Source organism: Gracilinanus agilis, chromosome 2, assembly GCF_016433145.1.
Source record: "Gracilinanus agilis isolate LMUSP501 chromosome 2, AgileGrace, whole genome shotgun sequence".
Taxonomy (NCBI): domain Eukaryota; kingdom Metazoa; phylum Chordata; class Mammalia; order Didelphimorphia; family Didelphidae; genus Gracilinanus; species Gracilinanus agilis.
The window spans coordinates 630602398-630626149 of record NC_058131.1 but is presented as its reverse complement, the minus strand read 5'-3'; the positions used below and the strand labels follow the sequence as shown (position 1 = coordinate 630626149).

At 31.6% G+C, this 23752-nt stretch overlaps 1 protein-coding gene across 1 annotated transcript in view; it reads left to right on the top strand.

Annotated features, from left to right (window-relative positions):
- The window catches only part of RAB11FIP2 (RAB11 family interacting protein 2), a 73831-nt gene extending 50935 nt beyond the window's left edge, over positions 1-22896 (top strand). Inside the window, exons 4-5 of the mRNA XM_044662592.1 lie at positions 11243-11288; positions 22506-22896. Coding sequence (XP_044518527.1) covers positions 11243-11288; positions 22506-22733 — 274 coding nt within the window. The 3' untranslated portion in view covers positions 22734-22896. The remainder of the gene's footprint in view (positions 1-11242; positions 11289-22505) is intronic.
- The last annotated feature ends 856 nt before the right edge of the window (positions 22897-23752 follow it).

Below are 23752 nucleotides of genomic sequence, written 5' to 3'. Positions count from 1 at the left end.
GAACGGGAACCAACATTGAGCTCGACTTAAATTCGGAGGCCGGGATTGAGAGGCTCTCTCTCTCTTTGCTACCTGAGCGGGCTCGCTGGCATACGAGACAGACAAGATGGCAGGAGATAGGTACTGGTGGGCATTCTGAATAGATTTCTTACAGGCACGTGGTCTATTTATCTCTATCAGCATGGCTTTAATTAAAATACTATTTTTCCTTATAATATTGGCCTTCATCATTTTTAAAAATAACAGTTGCCTGTCAGAAAAAAACAGAAAAGAATATTCTATGTGAATATTACTGTTTGGAGCATGTGATATTACACAAAGCAATAAATTTACTGTCAACAGAAATTTCATAGTCCTGGAATTTTACATCACTAATGAATGAAATAACCTGGCCCTCTGAATTAGTAAACTTTTCTGTTTATTTGGGATTATACCTGGTAGATTTCCTTGTTATGTAAATATTATTAAAATGCATACATTTTTCCTTTTGCAAATGGAAAAATATTAATCTTGAAGCTGTATAATTTTGAAGAAATATGCCTTATTTTCACAATTTCTTTCATTTGTTTCATCTTATGATTTGTATCAGTATTCATTGCTAAAGAAGATTAAAAAGGTCTACAGTTCTGAATTTGTTGTCCATTATCTTTACTGTTACTGACCACAAGTTTTAATTGTCTTGCCTGTGAGATGTCATAAAGCAGCTTATAGGGCTGTTTTTTCCTATGAGAATATTAATGAGTAATTACTGTTTTTCCCTAAGGGCTTTTATGTATTAGATTCTGTTTTGTCATCCTTTTGGGTTCATTGTGCATGCACAAACCCAAGGGACATGAGCACAATGTTTTAATCTATAACACTATTAATTTGGGCTGGTACTTAAGTCTTCTCAAAAAAAAAAAGTAACACACTAAAGATACTATCTCTAAAATTCTCCAAGGTTAATAATATATTGACATCTGTAGTTCATATTTATAGGTAATTTTTTGCTTTAGAGCCTTTGATTTACTGCTTAATTTTTATAAAATTTTAAACAGTGAGTTTTCAAGACATAAATTCATTTTACATTTTTGTGGGATGTGAACTCTGACCCCTTCCTGAAGGAGATATGTATCTTATTGAGATGATAAAGTACAACTTTTGGTCCTCAGTAATGGGAGTTAAAGCCAAGATAATTGAGGCATATACTCAGAAGAAACCATGTGTCACCATTGGTTATGGAAGAAATTTAAGAGAAAAATTACTCTTTTTCTAGGATTCTTGGACTTCAAATAAGGGTCAAGGAGGGAACTTTTCTTTCTCTTGTCCCTTTTCCTCCCCTTAGAACATTCGATTGTCTAGGCAAGCTTGAGCCCTTTACTACTTATTGCCCTGAATTGATTTTTTTTTAAACCCTTGTACTTCGGTATATTGTCTCATAGGTAGAAGATTGGTAAGGGTGGGCAATGGGGGTCAAGTGACTTGCCCAGGGTCACACAGCTGGGAAGTGGCTGAGGCCGGGTTTGAACCCAGGACCTCCTGTCTCTAGGCCTGACTCTCACTCCACTGAGCTACCCAGCTGCCCCCTGAATTGATTTTTGACTAAAACACAAGCCAGTCAGCAATGATATTAAGAATTTGGTGTTTGTTTCCAACCCTGGCAGTAATTTCATGGATTCAAGAGGTCAAGGGCCCCTGAGTCAGATGCTAACTCTCTAGAGCTAGATTTCAGCACTGTTTCTTAGAACAATATTACTTTGAGGGAGATATGAAAACCAAAAAGATTGTGAGAGTCCAAGACATTCCTTGACTAGCAGGAGTACTGGATCTTTTGATTTGCACAAACGGGTCATCTTTGAACATGAAATATCAATTTCTGTGTTTCTACAAAGTTGCCTTCAACATTTTGGACAATATAATTTGTATTTTAGGTTTTGTTTTGTTTCCATTTTTGTTAATGCATGCCTAGAAATAAATATCTCTCCAGACTTGATATTCATATTATATATTGAATAACTAGAAAAGACAATGCTACTCACTTTTGGAGGGATACCATAAATGTGACTCTAACTTGTGTTCCCAAAAAGCACTGTGCTACGAAAAACAGATTATTAAGAAATCATGGGACTTAAGTTAGGGCATAATGCTCAAAAGCTTCACCAATAACATAAAAAGATAGAAATTAATTAAATAAAAATGGTCATACAGTTTTATATATGTTAAATAGATAAGAAATACACAAATAGTATAATAAGCAGTAAGAAATACACAAATACAATAATAAACAGGGGTATCGTGGGTGGCCTCTGGCTGTCTACTCTGATGTAAAGATGGCAAAGTCTTACAAGTTGGACAAGTTGCATCCCTGGATTTTAGGCCTGAGGGCCAAAGCAGAAGGTGAAACAGGGAATAGCAACTCTAATCATAGCTCCTCCAGCACCAGAAGATATGTAGTTAGTTGCTTTATTGTAACTTTCAAGTTATTGTGAAGTGGTAAAAATTTTTTTCTGCATTCTTGCTTTTTTTCCCTCAGTGAAAGTCTTGCAGAAGCAAACTTGAAATATGAGTTACTTTTAAAGTGTTCCTTAATGTTAGTATGAATTCTTTAATACTATTAGTGGTTTCATTAACAAAAATATAGAAGTTGAGAAAAAGAACTGGTCCAATTGGGATGGAAATAAGTTTCACTTTAAGCAGATTTGAGTTTGAGATACTGGAAGAATATGCAGTTAGAAATGTAGAATCCTTTTTTTCTTCAGTTTTAGAAAATAATTCGGTAATGTAAGTATTAATTAGAGAAGCTGGGTGGCACAGTGGGTAGAGTGCTGAGTTAAGAGTCAGGAAGATGCTTATTCCTCCTGAGTTCAGATATGGCCTCAGACACTTAATGACTGGGTGATAGTCAAGCCATTTAACCCTGTTTACCTCTCATCTGTAAAATGAACTGGAGAGGGAAATGGCAAATCGCTGTAGTATCTTTGCTGAGAAAACTCTAAATGGCATCTTGAACAATTGGACAGGACTGAAAAATGACTGAGCAACAAATAGATGTTAATTATCCTTCTAAAATTTGGTTGAATTCTCCTATAAAGGTATTTGGATAAGAATTTTTTCTCTGCACTAACTCTTCCCTGCCAAATCCCACTCCGACTCCCTTTTGTAACTTTAGTTCCTTTTCTGAAATTGGATTGTGTAAGATGTCTTATTCTGAAATTGGATTGTTTAATATGTCTTATTATACTTAATTTGAGTATTTAATGTTGTAGATCATTTTTTTAACTTAAGTTTACTTGCATATAAATATGTTTAGTTAAAATAACTTTTGTTGTGATTACAATTTATGCATTTTTATCAATTTTCCTTCCTTTTTTAAGATAAAACTAGAGATTATCAATTTTGTTCATTTTTTCAAAGAGCCATTTGACAGTTTTATCAGACCTATGGTTCTTTTCATGTCCAATTTATGTATTTCTCCTCCAATTTTTAAGATTTCTTCTTTTGTGCTTTTGAGTTTGATGGCTTTCTAAATTTTTATTAACATTTAATTCAGAAAGCTTCCTTGTTAATGTATAATAATAAGAATAAGCATTTACATAGCATCTTAAGGATTTTGCAAAGTACTTTCTTTACATTTCACCCTCACATCTATCAGCTCTGTGAAGTAAAGGGTATTACTCCCATTTTACAAAAGAGAAAACTGAGATGGAAAGAAGTGTAATGATTTGTCCAAAGTCATTTAGCTGGGAAGGGTCTAAAGCAGATTTGAGCTCACTTTTTCTTGATTCTAAGTCTTAACCCCATATATATCAGAGCTGTCATTAGACTACATATTCTGAGGGATGTAATTTTTCTTCCGTGAGCAGTTTAGCCAAAATTTTGGAATGTTGTTTCATCATTTTCATTGTTTTTTACATAGCAGCTGTTTCTGGGATGTATTCTTAATTTATTTTATTTTAGGTTATTTTATTTGTGATAATATGTTCTTTAACCTATTTGTTTAGGATTAAGTTTCCATGTCACGGATGAGTCATATTACTGGGAAGATGGAATGATAAACTTTTTCTCTAGTTTCCACAAACTCCAAAAACCAAAAAACAACTCAAAAGGAATATACATCAGAGGTAGAGGAGAAAGGAGGAAAGGAACAAACATGTATATAGAGCCTATTATACACATCAGTCACTATGTTAATCACTTCAAACAAACAAACAAACAAATATATTATTTGATTCTCACAACTTGATGAGGTGTTTCTATTATTCCTCTTTTATAATTGAGGAAACTGAGGTGAAGTGATTTCCTTAATATCATATAGCCAGAAGTGGCTGAGGCCAATTTTGTACTTAGGTCTTTCTGACTCTATGCCTAATGTATCACTGACAGCCTTAAATAATAAAATTATAGCCATTTTGCAGGCAAAGAAACCAAAAAGACTACCTACATAAAATACAAAACCCCTAACATAATTGCTCAGCACCTTCTATACCCTGGCTTCTTGCTCTGGTAAAGTATGTAAACTTGTTTTCACAGATCTGTTTAGCAATGTCTCTGTTACTGCTGACATCTGCCCTCATCCCAGCATTCTTATATAAATAAGCAGTAGACCACAACTCTTCAAGCTACTTATAGAAGATGGGGAGGTATAGCTTGGTGGTATTATGCTCTGCCTGGGGCAACTGCACTTAGCCGGAGAACTGAAGAACTGTGGAACTAGCCTAGCATAGGGCACCATTGTGTAAAGTGTACCTTTCCTGAAAGAAGATGAACTGGCATTCAGCTGAGGCCATTACTGACCTTCCAGAAGTTACTTGGGGCAATTGCTGTGACTGATGAAAAATGAATTCCCCAAAGACGAGTGAAGGTTGAGACCTCTGAGGTCCTATTCTGGAAATGGAAATCAGAAAGTAAAGAGCATGAGGCAAAAAATCTCAAAACTTCAGTCCTCGGAAGGAAGAAAACTCAGAAAAATCAACAACTAAGATATTAAAATCAGAAAGAAATTTGGTACCAAAATATCTAAAAGATTACAGACATCTCTAAAAAGAGTAAGACAAAGGAAACTGACTCAACATATGTTAAAACATAAAATTGGATTTCTCAGAAGATAGGAAACTGAAGTGAAATATTCCGGTATGTTTCAAGAGATAAATCAGAAACTTGGGAGAAGAATTTATATGAGATCAGAGTGGCAGAATTTATGATCTATGCAGAAGAAATTATCATCAGAATAGAAAATGTGAATCTTTGCATAGAAACAGAAGAAAAACCAAAGCTTGAGAATATAGATATGCAATAGTGAAGGATAATCTGGAAGATGAGAAGCAAAACAGTAACTAAAATAATGCATAATTTTTAGTCAAGCATAATATAACAACCTTGAAAGAAAGATGGATAGAGATATCTTAAAGATCATAGACTTCCTAGAAGAACACAAGTCAAAAAATTGAATACCATAATGTAAGAAGTAATATGAGAAAACTGTCCAGACCTCCCTACCAAAACCACTCCCAAAATATCAATGAAAGACTCCATGGACTGCTAGTAGGTAAAACAGTAACAACAAAACCATGCTTCAAAATCCCAAGGCAAATAGAAATTAATGATACCAATGACAAACAACAAGTTACCAGAAGAAAGAATTTAAAATATAATAGAAAAGAAATTAAAGTAATACAAAACTCTTCTTTACCCTAAGGAAATTGCAGAAGAGAATGGAACATATTCTAAAAGGAGAAATGTGCCTGTCTCCAATTTAAAGTCTTTCTTTTGCTTAGGCCCTTTGTTTTGGTTAATTTTTTTTTTTTTTATCATAGAGAGATGACTTCCAAGTCAGAAAAACCTACCTTCTAGTTCTATCTTTGGCACTAGCTGAAAGACTCTTAGCCAGTTATCTAATCCTTCAGTGACCAAGACTGAAATTCTACAGAAGAATCAGATTTGCATTTGTAGAGGAAGGTTCTCACTGGGAACTCCTTACCCTAATGAAATCATCAGCCCGTTTAAAAAATAGTCTGTAAAAGATGTGGTTTGGTATTTTTGCTTTGCTTTTTATATTAATCTTGCATTTTTTTCTGTTCCTTTTTTTTAGATGGTCTCTTTTGTTTCAGTATTATGTGGTACCTGAGAAATTATATTTATTTCTACATATGGCTTTTTTTTTTAAATTTAGAAGAGGCTCTTAGTCTTTCAGCCCTATATCCTCCAACTGTTCAATTCTGTATTTTTTCTTTTGTTTATTATATTTGTTCAGCTTTGAGAAAGGAACATTAGAATTGCCTATTTTTATTGTATATAAGATACTCTTTAAATAACTTTACCCTTTTAAGAAAAGTTATTCAGTTACTTTAGAAAGCAGTCATTCCAACTTAGAAATTAGGGAAATTATTTTGGATTTAAGGATATGAATCAACTCAGACTACACTATATCTATAAGTATAAGTATATAAGCTATATACTTCAGTATAATTGGAAATTTGACTGGTTTTCTTTCCTAAAATGATTTCATTTATAGACTTTTAAAAAATGAATTTGTGTCATAGTTCCTAAAATATATTTTCAACCAGTGTAATTGTTCCCCTGGTAGAGCCATAGTTTTATAGAGCACTAACTCTTCATGATAAATAAGAGGACACATTCCATGAGCTATAAGTTAAGGTAATAATTTTCTTCTGATTATACATTTTCCATGCTCTCTTTGAGAATTGAAAAATAACTGATGGGAAAGAATGTTGTAATTTTGATTCCAGGAGAAAGGTTTTAGATTAGAAACTTTAAATAGAGAGCATTAACTTAATAGCATTAATTGTGTTGAGCTGTTAATTGCAAGTATTGCTTTATAATGCCAGCAATACTAAACTTCATAGATATGTGATCTACATTATGATAAAAATGTGTAATTTTTAAAAGTACTTTACTCTGGTACATGCTTAATAAAAGCTTAATAATCCTAAAACAGGAAATATGCCCTAATAAACATTTTTTTGGTTTTGCTTGTGTTCCAATTTTAGGGAATTTCTAGAAGACAATTTAATGCTATTTTATTCTTAAATATTTTTTATTATTTCCATAAAAGAGTGACTTCTTTGTTATCTCTTCTTTTTAACAAATTCATTCTCTTTTTTAGCTCTTTTCTCTAAAGAATTTTTAGGAAATCTTGAATTATAACTGTAGTGTTTTGACTATGTTATTTTATATCTATGTATAAAGACTATGATTCATCCAACTTACATAAAACACCTTATTTTTCTGTATTCATAAGTGGATCAACAATGCCAATTTAAGGACTCATTTTTTTTTAAACCCTTACTTTCCTCCTTAGACTCAATATTGGTTCCAAGACAGAAGAGTAGAAAGGGCTAGGTAATTGTCGGTTAAGTGACTTGCCCAGCATCACACAGCTAGGAAGTGTCTGAGGCCAGAATTGAACCTAGGGCCTCCTATCTCTAGGCCTGGCTCTCTATCCACTGAGCCAGCCAGCTATACCCCGGACTCATTATTTAAAAAAAAATTTTCTAAGGCAGTCTTTACAGTCAAACTTTTAAATTTCAAATAATTTTTAACGGAAATTGGAAAAGTTTTGAATTATAAAGTAAAAATTTCAACATCTTAGCTTGCTGAAGAATATTCTATTAATTTATTTGCAAAAGTCCTTTAGTACTTCAAAATTTAAATTTATTTTTCTAAAATTCAGTCTACATTTGTCTATTACCTCAGAATTTATTCTTTATACCATTAAAATCACCATTTCTTTTAATCTGTCAGCAACTCAGTTGAGCAGTCAAATTGTATTATTGAATATCTTGTCTGACATGAGGACAGCAGGCCAAAGAGAAAGATATCACAAATTGGTGCCACACTTCGATAAATAGAGACATTTTATTTTTCAAGCTAATTCAATCCAGTTCAGTTAACTCATTTTCCCCCCCTTAAGGACAGATCAAAAAAGGCAGTACATGAATGACTGAGTTCATCATGTGTTTGACACATCAATGTGAGAATAAAAAGCAGACTATGAGGGAGGAGGGTTCCTGTCTTTACACTTTAGACAATACTCAATAAAAGAGGCTTCTCAGTGAGACCTCCTTTATATAGTGAGCAGGGCAGAATGCCTCAGATCACTGTTACAAACAGGTATAATGGGAATTAACTATGACTTGATTCACTAGACACCTTTTCCCTTCCAGTTGTTACCTTATTGTAATATGATCATCCTGAAGTCTTCTCATGTTTCTGTCATGTCATTGACTTTCATACTAGCTACAAAATCCATAGGCTTAGATAGACTGAGCTCCCAATTTATCACTATTTTAAATTTTTTACTTTATAAATATATTAATTTGTAATATTCTTTTAAAAATATCTCAGATGAGCAAATCATTTTTTAAAAGATGTGGATATCGGTGACTATTAAAAGGTCAAGTAGATTGGGGAAAAAAGTGTAAGTACATCAAATTAAAGTTGCTTTTTAAGTTTTTATGGATCTTTTTTTGTTTTTACATTGTCTACATTTTGTCCTGAAACATTTCCTCTATGCCCTCAGCAAGAGACATCATTCATAACAGTGAATTTTCTTAAAAGAAAAAGAAGACAAAAAAAAATCAGCAGAACCAACCAATGCATTAAAAAAAATCTGACACATGCAGTGTTGCATACAAGTGGAACCATAAACTTTTCAAAAGAGATTAGGGGTTGATGTCCTCATATATTTGGATGCAACCTTCTTGCTTATAATTTCACAGTGTTGGTTTTCTGTTTTGTGATGGTTCTTTCCATTTCCATTGTAATTATTGCCAATATTTTTTTCTGGCTCTGCTTACTTCACTTTAAATCAGTTCACATAAAGTCTTTCTGTGCTTCTTTATATTCAGCATAGTCATTGGTTTTTGCAGCATAAAAATATTTCATTACTTTCACCTTTCACAGTTTCTTTAGTTATTCCCTCTATTGGCGAACACTTAACTTTTTTCCAGTTCTTTAATACAAGAAGTGCTGTTACAAATATTTTGGTTAATAGAGAGCTTTTTCTTTTGGTCAGTAGCCTCCTTGGAATATAGGTCTAGCATTGTAATATCTGATTAGAGGTTTTGGATATTTGTAGCTACTTTATTTGCATAATTCCAAATTACTTTCTAGAATGGTTATACTAAATTGTAACTCTTCCAACAGTCTATTAGTGCACTTGTCATTTGACAATTCCTACAACATTGATTACTTCCATCTTGTCATTTTTGCTAACTTACTGGGTATGATGTGAAATCTTACTTATTTTGATTCTCATTTCTGTTATTATTGTTCGTTTGGAGCTCTAATGAAATTTAAAATGTGAATTTTTAGTGATGCTTTCATCATTTTTTAGTGATAGAAAACTTACTATATTCAAGGGAGTTATTAAATGTATGAACAAACATGAATAATCCAATTAATTTGTGTATCACTCTTTTTTAATGTATATAAATATACTATTTGCACATAACACATAGCTGAGCACTAATACTAGAAAACTAGCCTGTTGCATCATAGAGCCAGACTTAAGATTTTCATTCTTTGCTCCAAAAGATGATTTCTTATGTTTCTTATTCTCTCACTCATATCTTTCACCCTTTTCAATCAAATCTGAATAATGTTAGCATCTCACTTTTGCTTTTGAATCCAAGGCTTCAGCCAATGCCTTAATTGTACTATAAGTATTACATTTTCTATTACCTTCTCAAGACTCCTTTGATTATCTGGTTTTTAGTTCAATTCTTGCACTTTTTCAAAAGATGTAGCACCTTACTACTCTCCACCTTCAATTCCACAGTTACATTTTTTTTAGGCATCATATATAATTTTAAATTTTAATCTGAATGTTAAATGTTGATTTGTCAGATAATTTGTCTATATTTTTGTTGTCCATCTTGAAATTTAATTGCCTAGACAGAAGAACATGTTAAGTTATTTGCTTTACATATTAGCTAATGCAACGTAGGCCAATAATAAAGCAATTCTAAACTCATTGTGTTGTTTTGGAATTGCAATGACACCTAACCTAGGCCTGTTAGAGATTCCTTATAATCTACTGGGAGTTAATGTATATATTGGGTAAAAAGTGTCATCATCTTGTTATTGAGGCTAGTAATAACAAATGAAACTTTAGAAAATAGTGATTTCTTTGGGAATTGCCATACCTTTACTGTATGCCATATACTTTTATAGAATGTGCTATATATAAGAGATGCATTTAAAAACAGAATGGTTTTTAGTTTATGTAGATTTAATATGATAGCCACATTTGTCATGTAAATCTCCCAAAAGTTAAAAAAGTAAAATTCCTAATTCTTATAGGATTTTGGTTCTAGTATACTCACCACCCATTTTGTTTAATTCAGTTATTAGCAGTAGTTTTGCTTTTATATATTATAAATAATTATCAAATAAGAAATTTCTTTAGGGGGTTCAGTTGTTACATTTAGTAAAGTCCAGTAGTTTAGTAGGTGCCCAAGGAAAATAATTGATATCTATAGAGTAGATAGCCATTTATCTCCAAAAAAATTTATTGCATTCAGAAATAATCCTAATTTTTATTTATTTTAGTCTGGATATTTAAATTTTAAGGCTAGTATTAAGAACTACTTATACTTCTGGCTTCAGACACTTCTTAGCTGTATGATTTTGGGCATGTCACTAAACATGCCTAGCCCTTACCTCTCTTCTACCTTGGAACTGGTGCTCAGTACTGATTCTAAGACAGAAGGTAAAGGTTAAAAAAAATAATACTTATCCTGAGAAGTGGTCCACACAACTCAGGTTTGAATCTTAGCAGAAGAGTTATATGTGGAATATTAATTTTGCTGAGACTTATGAATTAGAGGATTTTTGCCTCATCATTTGTATATTTTTGAAGGCACACGTTTACTTAATGCTTCAAAATTCAAAAAAATATCCTGAAATACATGCATTTTCTGATATTGCATATTTGGTATTAATGTTTAATGAGTAAATTTCATTCTTATAATAGCTCTGTAGTTAAAATTATTTGTACATTCATGTTTACTACTTAAGGAGCAATAGATTTGTCTTCATTTTCTGATATATACATAAATACACAAGGCTTACCTCCAAATTTTAAATTGTAAGAGAAATTTTGGGAATGCTATAATTGTTTTCTATTAGTTACTATTTAGGGTGTTATCACAGAAATTAATTTGATATTGGTATTAAAGAGTATAATTTTGTATCTAATAGACAATACTTACTATTTGACATTTGTATTTTTTCCCCTTAGTTTTCATATGAAACCAACAAGCAGTGAAGATCTCAGGAAAATATTGGTGAGTAACTGCATTATAGATTTTATTTCTTAATGGGAGGAAATAGAATAAATGCATTTATTATATAAACTCTTGAATTTTTCTTTATTACTAGTTAAGTTTCTGGCATTTAAAATAATGAATACAAAAAATAGCCTATGTATTTAAGCAAGAAGTGAGATATCAGTATCAACTATAAAATTTTTAGTAAGCAATGTTAATTATATTTTAAGAATTTTAAATACATATTTCATTTGTTTTGAAATTGATTTACTTATAGATATTAAGGTGAACACACAGAGGTATGAAATTCAAGAATGTGGATATCACAATTCCAAAAATGTTTTTGGTTATTATAATATGGGTAACTTTGAATGAAGGATAATGATTGAATACTTGAGTATCATATATGATAGGTATTGGATGACTTGGGCTCTGTTAATCTAAGAAGGCTACATCTTCTTGCAAATTCATTTGCTTTTGCTCTGATAGTAAAGATTTAAAAGGTTTTCAGCATTTGTTTTCCTTTAAAGACCTGTATAATTAGCTGTATATTTAGTGCCAATGGATGCTTTTTCTAGCTTTTAATATTAACATTTCCTCAATTTAATTCTTTTGGTTTTACTTCCTTTCTAAAGTAGCCTCTTGAAATTCATTGTTAGGTCATTGTTTAAAGTCACATTTTAATTACAACCATTTTAGCACAGGTTAAATAAGTGATGAGGGGCTTTAGGAAAATTATGGACAAATTTAGCCTTAATCTTGGTGTAAAAGTTCTCCTTGACTAGCTGAAACTAGGGCTCTAATCAAGAGTCTTGAAGTTAGTTTGTGTTTAATGTGTTTGACTGAGTTGAATAGTACTGATATTTTAAAAAAGTGATAAATCACAGTTTATATAATGAGATGCTTATAAAAAGTGATGAATTAATTGGGGCTTATTTTATAGACTACTCAAAATATTTTCTTTTTAATTCCCAACTATACAAAAATGTTATAGATGCAGTATGACTTTGTACTATTTATGTAAATGAATTATACATTTTGATGTTTTATAAAAACCCAAATTTCTATATGATAGTTTGATAGGAAATGTCAGAATATATGAAGTCAGCCTTTGATCAGATAGTAAACTGAATTCTATCTTCGAGTTACTTAATCTTAAACAAAATAAAACATCAAAAAATTGACTTAACATGGTAGCTATTGTTTCTAAAGTAACCTTAATTACATTTTCTATGTGCTTATAAATGTACTTCCCCAGTCATGTAATTCATTACTGTAAAAGCATCTTTAGAATTCTTTAAAGAAATAAAACATGAAAATTGTTTTATTTAAAGGATTTAAAGGTGATAAAAGAATTCCTTGATGTGTGATTATTTTTCTTTGGAATACTAACTATCCTTAATGACAGTTAAAGGATTACTAGGTGTTGTTAATTTAATGCAAGATATAATTAAAGGAGAATACGCTTCTTCATACTGGTTGGTGTTTTTTGAGGAAAAAGTATTTGAAAAATTTTTATGTTGAAGATTATAAGATGTTTGAAGTAATTTACATTAAGTTCTCCAATAATAGCAATCCACCAGGTTATTTTTTTCCCTCTGGACATAGTGTTTTGTAATTAAGTTTGTATGTCTTATATTCTGGTGCCAACACCTGTCTCTGAAAGCACAGTGTTTAAACAGGAGCAGTAGCCAGTTGAAAGGGCAGTGTGAGCTCTTTAAGGCCTAATTAAGAACTGAAAGGGAGATGAAGGGAGTAGGACAAAAGATGTGAAAGTAGCTGAGATGATATTCCCAGAGCAAAGTTCCTCATTAGAACAATAATGAGATGATCAGAGAATGCCAAGCCTTCATCTTATCTCTCTCTCTCTCTCTCCTCTAGTTGCCTTGGATGTCAGTTAGTACCCCACCAATATTTGGTTACCAGGACAACCTTTCTTTAAATCTTTAGCTATTTTGAGTTCTTGTAATTTGCTTTTGTTTAAATTTAAGTATTGAAATAGATACACATTTCTTAGTTTAAAATGTAGAATTTGCACATAAAGGGAAATATAGATTATCTAGGAAACCAATATCTTATGAATTTGTAGGTTAATATAAAAATTCTGAGTAGTTAACATTCATAATAGTTCCATTATTATTTCACCCCATTCTCCAATCCTTGAAATATTCTTATTGTCTCCATTTGGGCATTTTATTGGTAGGATGGGATAGGAGGATGGTTTTGAATTTCAGTATAAGAAAACATCTTAAAAACATGTGTTATGTGGCATAAACTAAGAAAAAATGTAGAACAATTAGGGATCTCATTGAATACTTGTTTTAGAGTTTTGCCAGATTATATTTTTCCTAAATTCAACTCTTTTCCAAAAATAGTACATAAACTATTTTAAGGTAATGGTTAGAACTTTGTATTTGAATTTCAGTTTTGCTTAATGATACTGTTAATATTGTTCTATTTATAAACATATTTATACCTCAATAGAGTGCTGCATTTCTTTTTTATTCATAAGTGAATTTTTTGCGTCTTTACGATAAATGAAATTTTTTCCCATGTTGACTATCAGAAAGGCAATATAAAAATCTTTTCTAAAAATAGAGTTTCATAGTTTTGTAATCTGGAATAAAATCTGGAACTAACATTCAACTGTGTTTTTAATTACTCTGTATTGTTTTCCAGAATATAGCTCATAATACATATGCTCCTAAGATGTTTTCTGACTACAAATACTTCTTGCAAAATATCTGGGGCAAAATATTAACTTAGACCTAAGAAAGCCCCAAAGACTACTCAGAGTTTATCTACTGGCAGTATTAACTATCTTTTTTGGATATGGTTTTACTTTCTAGAAGTCTGTCTACACTTAATATGCATTGGTTCTAAAGACTTATCAAGAAGTTCTAGAATAATTGTATTTGAAGAAATTAAATTTCCACACAGTAATATTTTTGTTATTGTTATTTTAAACTTTCTAATTAATTCAAACAATCTTGAGATTTATTATTACTTATTTCCATTTTCAGTGTCTCAAAGTCAGTTAAAAACAACTTTTCTTTATAATATGATATCAGTATTTTTGGTGTTATTGTAAAGGAATTTTAACATTACATTATAAATCTGGAAAACAGACTAATATATAACCCATATTTTGATCATATAAGCAAAATGTTGTTGGATGAATTCCATAATTTTTTCAGAATTAGCAAGAATAAAGCCAACTATTTCATGATGTATCCTGTGTAAATTTGTTTATTTAATCCACATACCTAATGATTTGTCACAGAATCCTTGAAAGTCCCAGGTAATAATAAACATTTTAGTGGAACAGTGAAATCTTAGGGGATTTTATTACTTTCATAAAACAAAACACAAATCATACTACCAGGAATCCTAGACTTAGAATGGAACTTAAACATCATCAAGAACAACTTACAACTTCATTTAACATGAAGAAACAGCTCCAGAGAGATTAATATTTCAGCATAAATTATTTTAACAAAAATGATCCATTTGAGGTTCAAAGTTTGAACAACTGTTTCTGAATAGTTTGTTAGGCACAATATAATATGCTTCTCACTATGGGAATTGCTTAGAACAATTTATATTATCTTGCTTTCAAATTGTGTTTGCTTCATTCTTTCCTCATTAAAATCATATCTTTAACAAAAAATCAACTCACAAAAACTAAGTTATTTTAGACCTGAAATTTTTTTTCCTAGATATATTTCATATGTATAGATAGATAAAACTATATATTATTTGTAATATGTATATATGGTTAAATATGTACGTAATATGTGGTTAGATCTTTTCAAAAGACCATTTAGAAACTCATCTAATATTAAATGTTTAGGCTATGAAATTGGTAGATTTCATTATTGTACAATGATTGATAGCTACTACTACTTGGAATCAAACTAGTATTTATATATATATATATATGTATATATATATATCACATACCTATTTGTATATATTCCTTAAAAGAAGATTGGTTACAAGGATAAGACTAAAAAAAAGTCAGCTAGTTGTAACAGTTTAGTCAGAATATTGACCTAGCAATAGATGGCACCCATAAACTATCTCATTTTAAATTAAAAAAAAGTTAATAGTTAAAATTTCATTATAATAATACTGTATTTTTTAATTGACCTATTTGAAAGAACATTTTTTTCCAAACTAAATAAATGTCACTTAAAATGTAAGATCTGTTAGCTTGCAATAAAAGAATTCTAGGTAAAAGGGGTATTTTGAATGTCAAACTCCAAAATTTCAATATTTTACACACAAAAGACTAATAAAGATGAGTTAGCCAATAAGCATTTTTTGAAAATCTACTTTTTAGTAGAATCTATACCAAAGGGATAGAGGTACAAAGAATGAAGCAATACTTAGAAAACATTTAATTTTGAGTGGAGAAAACTGTATGTGTGTGCATGTATTTAAACATTTATAAATATACATACACAAGTATATACAGAATAAATAAAAGGAGTTAAATAACAAGTTAATTGGAAAAGGAGGGTAATAGCAGTTGCAGGATGGGGCTATGTAGAAGATTTTACTTGAGCTGTATCTTGAAGGAATACCAGTTCATCAAGAGGACTATATGTATTCCCAGTATGGGAGACAACCATTGTTAAAGATAAGGAAAATACAGCATGTGCAAGTTCCAAAGAGAAAGCCAATTGGCTGTATCACAGAATGTGGGAGGCAGAAGTAATTTCTGTTGAGGCCACAGAGATAAATTAGTGGCAGGTTGTAGAGAGCTTTAAAATCTAAAAAGGTTTTATAGTTTAGCCTAGAGGCAATGAGTTACATGGTAAGATCTATACTCAAGGAAAATCACTTGGATTACAATTTATAAGGTGAATGGGAGTGATGAGAGACTTGAGGGGGGTCAGTTTGGAGGTTAAGAACCTTTAGTAAAGGGGTAGGTCTGAGTGGAAAGAAGGGGTCAGATTTTAGAGATAAGGTGGAAGTAGGAAGATTTGGCAACTGATTGGATACATGGAGTGAGGGAGAGTGAGAAGTTGAAGATGATGATGATGAAGATAGAGGAGTTAGGAACCTGGGAGACTCGGGGTGCCTTTGACAAGAGTAAAGAAATTGGGGAAATGGAATGTTTTAAGGGAAAGATAAACTCTGTTTTTTGTACATCTTGAGTTTGAGCTTTCTGAGGCATTAGTTTGAAATGTCCAATAGATCCTTGCTGATGTAAGACTGAAACTCGGGGAAGAAGGCAAAAATGTGTCAGTTTCTCTATCTGTAGGTAAATACAGAGCTAGATATGTATAGATCTTTATCTTGCTAAGGTGTGTGTGTGTGTGTGTGTGTGTGTGTGTGTGTGTGTATCACTGGTATATGGAGAGTAGATGAGGTCCTAGGATAGAACCTTGTTCTTCTTTTGCCAGCTGAATCCCCACATTTAGACTTTTTTCTAGGTCATATTTTTGATTGATTGCTTAGAAACTTAGAAATGTCACCTTCCCCATGACAACTCCCACTCTTGCTTTTTCCACCCTACCATTCTACTTTTTACACTGGATTCTCTGGTGCTGCCTTTGAGATTTAAAAGCTTTAGCCCAAGAGTTAATTGTAAGCACAGGTAGAATCCTATTTATTTTATATATTTCATAGACATTCTAAATGAAATTTCCTATTCCATCTCTTCCTGCTGAGTTTTGTTAGTAATATGGTAATACATTGCAATGCCAATAACTTATACATGTGTCTTAATATCCTGCTACTTTGTTTGAAGTTATTTTTCATTTAATTTCTAGTTGACTCAAGGGTCTCTAAGTAAAGCATTTTTTCGTATCATCTGCAAAAATCTATAATTTTATTTCTTCTTTGCCTGTGCTTATTCCTTCAATTTCTTTATCTTATTGCAGTAGCTAGCATTTAGAACATTCAAATACTTGTGGTGATAATGAATATCCTTGCTTTACCCTTGATCTTAACAAAAGACCTCCAGATATCCCCATTACATTACTATTATTTTTAGGTAGTTATTAATGATCATATTTAAGAGAGGGTACATTTATTCTTATGTGATCTAGTGTTTTTTGGCAGGAATTAGGTTTTTTTTTTTTTTGCTTAAAAAAATCATATGATTTTTATTGTCTTTGATTTTGATATAGTTTGTTATACATGTGGATAGTTTTTCTAATCAATCCCAAATCCTGGTCTAAATTCAACATGGCTATAGTGTATAATCTTTATGATATATTGCTTTAATCTCTTTCCTAATATTTAATATTTTTGTTCTTGTTCATTGGGGATGTTAGGCTATAATTTCCTTTCTTTTTTGACTGCCTGATTTAAATATCAATACCATAATTATATCATAGAAGGGGTTTAGTAGAACCATGTCTTTTCCTATTTTTCAAAAAGCGTTTGTAGTATTACAAATAATTTTTTTTGACGTTTAAGAATTCTTTTATAAAATTAATATAGACTCTAGCGTTAACTATTTGGGGATTTATTTATGACTTGTTCAGTTTATTTTTCTAAGACTGATTTATTTTAGCCCCCTATTCCTTTTTTTGTGGTTGTTTATTTAATTAATTTAGTATATTTTTACATTGTTACTTGAATCTTGGTCTTTTCTTCCCCTCCTTCCACCCCCCTCCCATAGCCAATGAGCAATTCCACAGGGTTTTACATGTGTCATTGATCAAGACCTAGTTCCATATTATTAGTATTTGCACTAATAGTCCCCTATTTCTTAATCTTTTAATGTGTATATTTTACTTAATTATAAACATCTATTTCATGTAGATTGTTTCATTGGCATAAAATTGGGCAAAATAGTTTAAAATAACTATTTCTTCACTTGTTAATCCACTTTTTCCATTTTTCTGGTAATATGGCTTTCTTCTTTATTTTAAAAAATCAAATTAGCTAGCTTTTCTGTTTTATTGTTTTTCCAAAGCAAGAACTACTAGCTTAATTTATTAATTACCTATTTGTTTCTTATGCTTTCAAGTTTGTTATTCTCTTTGATATTCAGAATTCTGTTTTGGTGTTTATTTAAGATTTTGATATGTTGGTTTTCTAGTTGTTATTTTCAGTTGCATATCTAATTCATTGATTTCTCTCTTTTCTTGATGAACATATTTAGAGATGTAATTTTTCTTCTAAGAACTATTTTGACAGCATCTCAAAATTTTGATACATTTTCTCATTGTCTTTATTTTTAATGAAATTATTTTTCCTGATTTGATTTTTTTTTTTGACCTACCGGATCTTTAGAATTAAGTCATTTGGCTTCTTAACTTTTAGTCTTTTCAGTGACCCCAAAATTGAATATAATTTTTATTCCATTGGGGTCATTAAACAATGAGTTTAGTTTTTCTGCATTTTTGTGAGATTTTTATGCTCTAAATATTCTTTTAGTTTTTGTAAGGCCTTTAGTACTGCTGAGCATATGTATTCTCCTTTCTTTTCTCATTCAGTAATTGCTAGAGATGTAGTGTTTATTTAAAATCTATTCAATACTTAACTCATTTTTTTAAATTATATTTTTCTAGGTCTGAAAGATGCACATAGAAGTCTTCCACATTAATGATTTTATTGCCTTATTTTTTTGTATCACATTTTTAACTTTTCCTTTAACTATTTAGGTGCATATATGTTTAATATTCCAATTGTACCTTTCAGCATAATGTAGTTTCTCTTTTAGTCAAGTCTTTTTTCTTTTGACTTCTTTCAGATCATGACTGCTATGCTGTCTTTTTTAGTGAAATTTGAACATAATAGAGATTGTACTAGGCCCTTTTACTTTATGAATCTTTTGGTTTCCAGTGAATTTCTTATAAGCTACATATTGTTGAATCTGCTTTTCTAATTCATTCTCCTCTCCTATTCCTTTATGGGCTAGTTCCTCTCATTCCCATTCATATTCACAGCTTTAAACTTCTTTCCTTTTTTCCTTACCCAGCACTCAGTCACAAATTCTTGTTACTTTCCTTTTAAACTCTTCTTTGAGATACTTCCTCCTTTCTATTTTCCTTATTTCCCTCTTGAATAAAATGTATTTCTCTACCCAAATATATATGTATATTCTTCCCTCCTTTGACCAGTTCACATGAAAATGAGGTTCAAGTGTCACTCCCTTTGTCTATTCCTTCATTTGTTCCTTTTTTTTAAGATCATCAAAACCACTATAAAGACCTCTCTTATGTGGGACCCTTTATGACCCTTGATGATAGCGCTTCTTTGATAAGTCCTTTATGATAGTTTGCTCATATTTACCATTTTCTGAATCTCTTTACTCCTGTATTTAAAAATTTATACTCAGCTTTAGGCTTTTCATCAGGAATTCTTGGAAGTCATTTTATTCATTAGAGGTCATTTTTTTTCTCCTAAATGATTTTACCCAATTTTTCTGGGTAGTTTATTAATGGCTAAACACCCATATCTTTTGTCTTTTGGAATATATTTTAAAAATCTGTGTTTCTTTACATTAGTGGTTGCTAATTCTTTTGAGATTCTATCTGTAGTTTCTTAGTAATGCAATTCTTTATTTCAGGTTATTTATAATAATTTCTTTCATTTGGAAGCTCTGGATTTTTTCTGATGTTTCTGAGAGTTTTAATTTTAGAGATTGTTCCAGGAGATGACCGGTTCTATTTCTACTTAGCACCCTTTGATTTTCATATATCTAGGTCAGTGATGGGCAAACTATTCCCCAAGGGCCAGATCCAGGCTGTAGTTTGCCCATCACTGTCTTAAGCAATTACCTAATCACTACATCTGGATGTGGGGGCCTAGTGATCTAGGTAGTTTTATGATTTTTTTTGAAATACGATATCTAGGCTCTTCTTTTTTTTCTCTTAAATAAGAGATACTTCTCCACCCCTAAGCCCCAACTTTTTCCAGTTTTGACTTTGTGTCAGTGTTTTTTGTTGTCCCATGATGGCATTAACTTTTATTTGATCCATTCTGATTTTCAAGGAATGTGTTGTTTGGATAAGGATTTGTACTTCTTAAACTAAGCTGTTAATTCTTTTTCCAAATTATTCTTTTATAGTGCTCATTTCATTTTTTTCATCTATTGCTCGGTTTTATTCATAAAAATAATTTTAAGCTCTTTATTTTTAAACTTTAGTTTCTTTTCTCTCAGGAAATTCTAGTTGAACTTTGTACCCAGGTTGTGTTTTCTTTGCAACTTTGCTTGAAGGTATTTTGGAATCATTCCTCTTCTATGTTTGTGTCTTAGGTGTTCCTGTAACCATTTTAGCTCTTCATGATGGGATTCTTTTTCTCTTTACTCATTCTTATAGCTTTACTTCATGAATTTGGACTTTGTGTTAATTTGTTCTCTTCAGAGTCTGGAGTGAATGAGTAAAATCTCATCTTTTACAAGAAGCCTTTCATTCTTTAATACTGGTACTCTTGCTTTGTTGATTATCTTCAATTTATCCAACTTGAATATGAGTGGTGAAAGATAGTGAGGAGTCCAGTAGACATCTTAAATTAACTTGTCCAAAATTGCACTCATCTTTCCTCCTAAACTCTCTACAATTTCAATGTAATAGTGAAGGCAACTCCATCTTACCACTACCTCAGGCTCAGTACCTAGATGTTATTTTCTCTTCCTTGCTATCTCCCTTCAAATTGTCCTTCTCCTTTCCAACAAATTGGATTATCTGTTGCCAAAGCCTATAGATTTCAACTTTGTAATAATCTCTCAAGTATACCTCCTTCCCACTTCTAATACTACCACCACCCTGCTGCAATTCATCATCTCATGCTTAAACACTGGTTGGTCTGGCTGCAGCAAGTCTGTCTCCTTTCTAGTCCATCATCCATTCAACCGTCAGAGTGATTTTCCTTTGCATGGGTCAGACCATGTCACACACATACACACACCTCCCCCTAATTAACTCTAGTGGCTCTCATTAACTTTTAGGATCAAATGCAAAACCTCCTGTTTGGTGTTCAAAGCTCTTCCCAACCAAAGCCTCCCTCTCCCCTGCCATTCCGTATTCTTGCAATTTATACTTCCCCATCCCCCACATAGTCTTTGATCCAGAGATATTTGCCTCCTTGCTGCTGCTCAGTGAACATGACATTCCTTTTCTCTGCCGTAGGCATTTTCTCTGACTCTCCCAAGCCTTCAGTGCTCACTCTCCTCCTTTCTGCCTCCTGGCTCCTTCAAGTTCAGTCTAAAAATCTAAATTCTACTGAAGCCTTTTTCAATCTCAATCCCTTTTAGTTCTAGTGCCTTCTCTCTTTTATTTCCTGTTTATTCTGAATGTTTGCTTGTTGTCTTCTTGATTAGATTGTGAGTCTCTCAGGGCCGGAACTGTCTTTTACCTTTCTTTGTATTTCCAGCTCTGAGCACAATGCCTTGTAAATAATTGACAATTAATAAATGCTTATTGACTGACTGAATGACCACTTGTCAGTTTTGTTGTAAGTATTCCTTTTCCAGGATAGTTTGGGCTAATTGGTCATTGGTTTCTTTTACAACTCCAAAATTCTATGGCTTTGTGATTCTCTAACCACAAATGTATGTTGCTATTTTTAACAAATATTTGGTACTTCTAATGTGGTAGATATCATCGATATGTTGGGTCTATATCTTTTGTTACATTCTAAATCAGGATCTTAAATTACAAATACTGCTTGTATCTTATAACTATAAAGGAATGAGAATGATATCTATGAGCCACTTACGAAAATATTATCACTTTTTGGAAAGACCATATATATCACACAGAGATGCCTCAGAGATAGACTAATCACTCTTTAGAGTTCCATTCTTTTAAAGTTTCTGCCTGTAAAATTATTTAGTAGCTTTAATATCAGTACTATGTTTCAGTTGATTATACCTTTCTAATTATGACCCATTTATAATTCATCATGGGAGATCTGCTCGTTGACAGAACAAAATTCATTTTGAAAAACAGTAATTGTAAAGAGGACATACTGTTATTGAATGAAAACAGCATACTGGCCAGATTGAAATTTAATTGGTTTCATTATTTTTCATGCAGATTTTAACTAGAGATTTGGTTAAGCAAATATATATTGGTGCTTTTTTTTTTTTTAAGAATAGTACAAAATAAACATTTTTCTATTTCAGGATTGATTGACAGTCATTCATTCCCATCTCTCCTTTGTTTCCCCACCATATCTTGATTCCCCAAAGCCTTTGTTTGGACCTTGTTGCTTACCTATGTCATAACATCTAATAAAACTAGTATTTTTATCCTGTTCCAGGATAGCAATCCTTTTGATGCCACTGCAGGGTATCGAAGTCTTACCTATGAAGAAGTAATACAAGAACTTGTGAAACACAAAGAACTACTTAAAAGGAAAGACACCCATATCCGTGAACTTGAGGACTACATTGACAATCTTCTTGTAAGAGTAATGGAAGAAACTCCAAGTATTCTCAGAGTGCCATATGAACCTTCAAGAAAAGCTGGCAAATTTTCCAAGAGTTGATAAGCCAATAATATTGCATTTCATATTTTAAAAAAATGCTAGTTGAAGACACTGCATAATAGGTTGAAATTTTTTTTGTTTAACTTTTCAAAAATCATTTTAAATTTAAATATTCATGGGGACTGCCAAAAAGTGTCATCTGTGAAGTGAGCCAAATAATTAAAAAATTTAAAGTTAAAAAGGCTAGCATCTCTAGGGTACGAAACTTTTCCCTGGATATAAATTAGACCTTCTAACCCCACTTCCTTACTTCCTGGTTAATCCATAGGTGTGAACATTTACCTTAGCAAATATTCATCTTCCAAAATGTCTGTCTCTTGGTGAGATTTTTCATTATTCAGATCTTACCCTCAGGAATATGATAACATTTTTTGATTTTTCAGAAATCAATTTGAGTATAATATTTAATGACAGAACTACTTTTACATACATGTACCACTAAGCATTTTATATTTGTAATTGGTACCTTTTAAGGCTCAATTCCCATGTCCTTTATTTGGTTGTGTGAATGTGTTTTATATATTGGTGTAAAACAGAAATGAATTCTTATTTAGTATTAGTGTTTATGCAGAGACTGTTTTAAATGAATACAAACCATGAGATATACTTGGTTTGAAAGTGAACTGCAATGTAATTTAATACTCTGATATCCATTCCTAGTATTCATTGGAAGTAATGACCCCAAAGTGGTAGAAAGAGTGTCATACATAAATAGTTTTGAGAATATTTTAGGCTATTTCAACTTCAAGATGTTAGTTATTTGTTGGAACTCATTTTTTTATCCTAAAATTTAAGATTTGTGTATAAATTAAAGTTGGTAATGAACTAATAAAATATGTGGAAGGTTTTGGGAGGGGGGTTTTGGTAAAGATATTGCATGCCTTTAACAATATGAACAAATTGTTAAAAAGAAAAATGTCAAGTTTCAAAGAAGTTGGAGGAATAGGAAAGATATAGTCAAATACTTGAAGAACTTATAATAGTGGGACACAGGATGTTTAGAAATGAGCATGAATGGG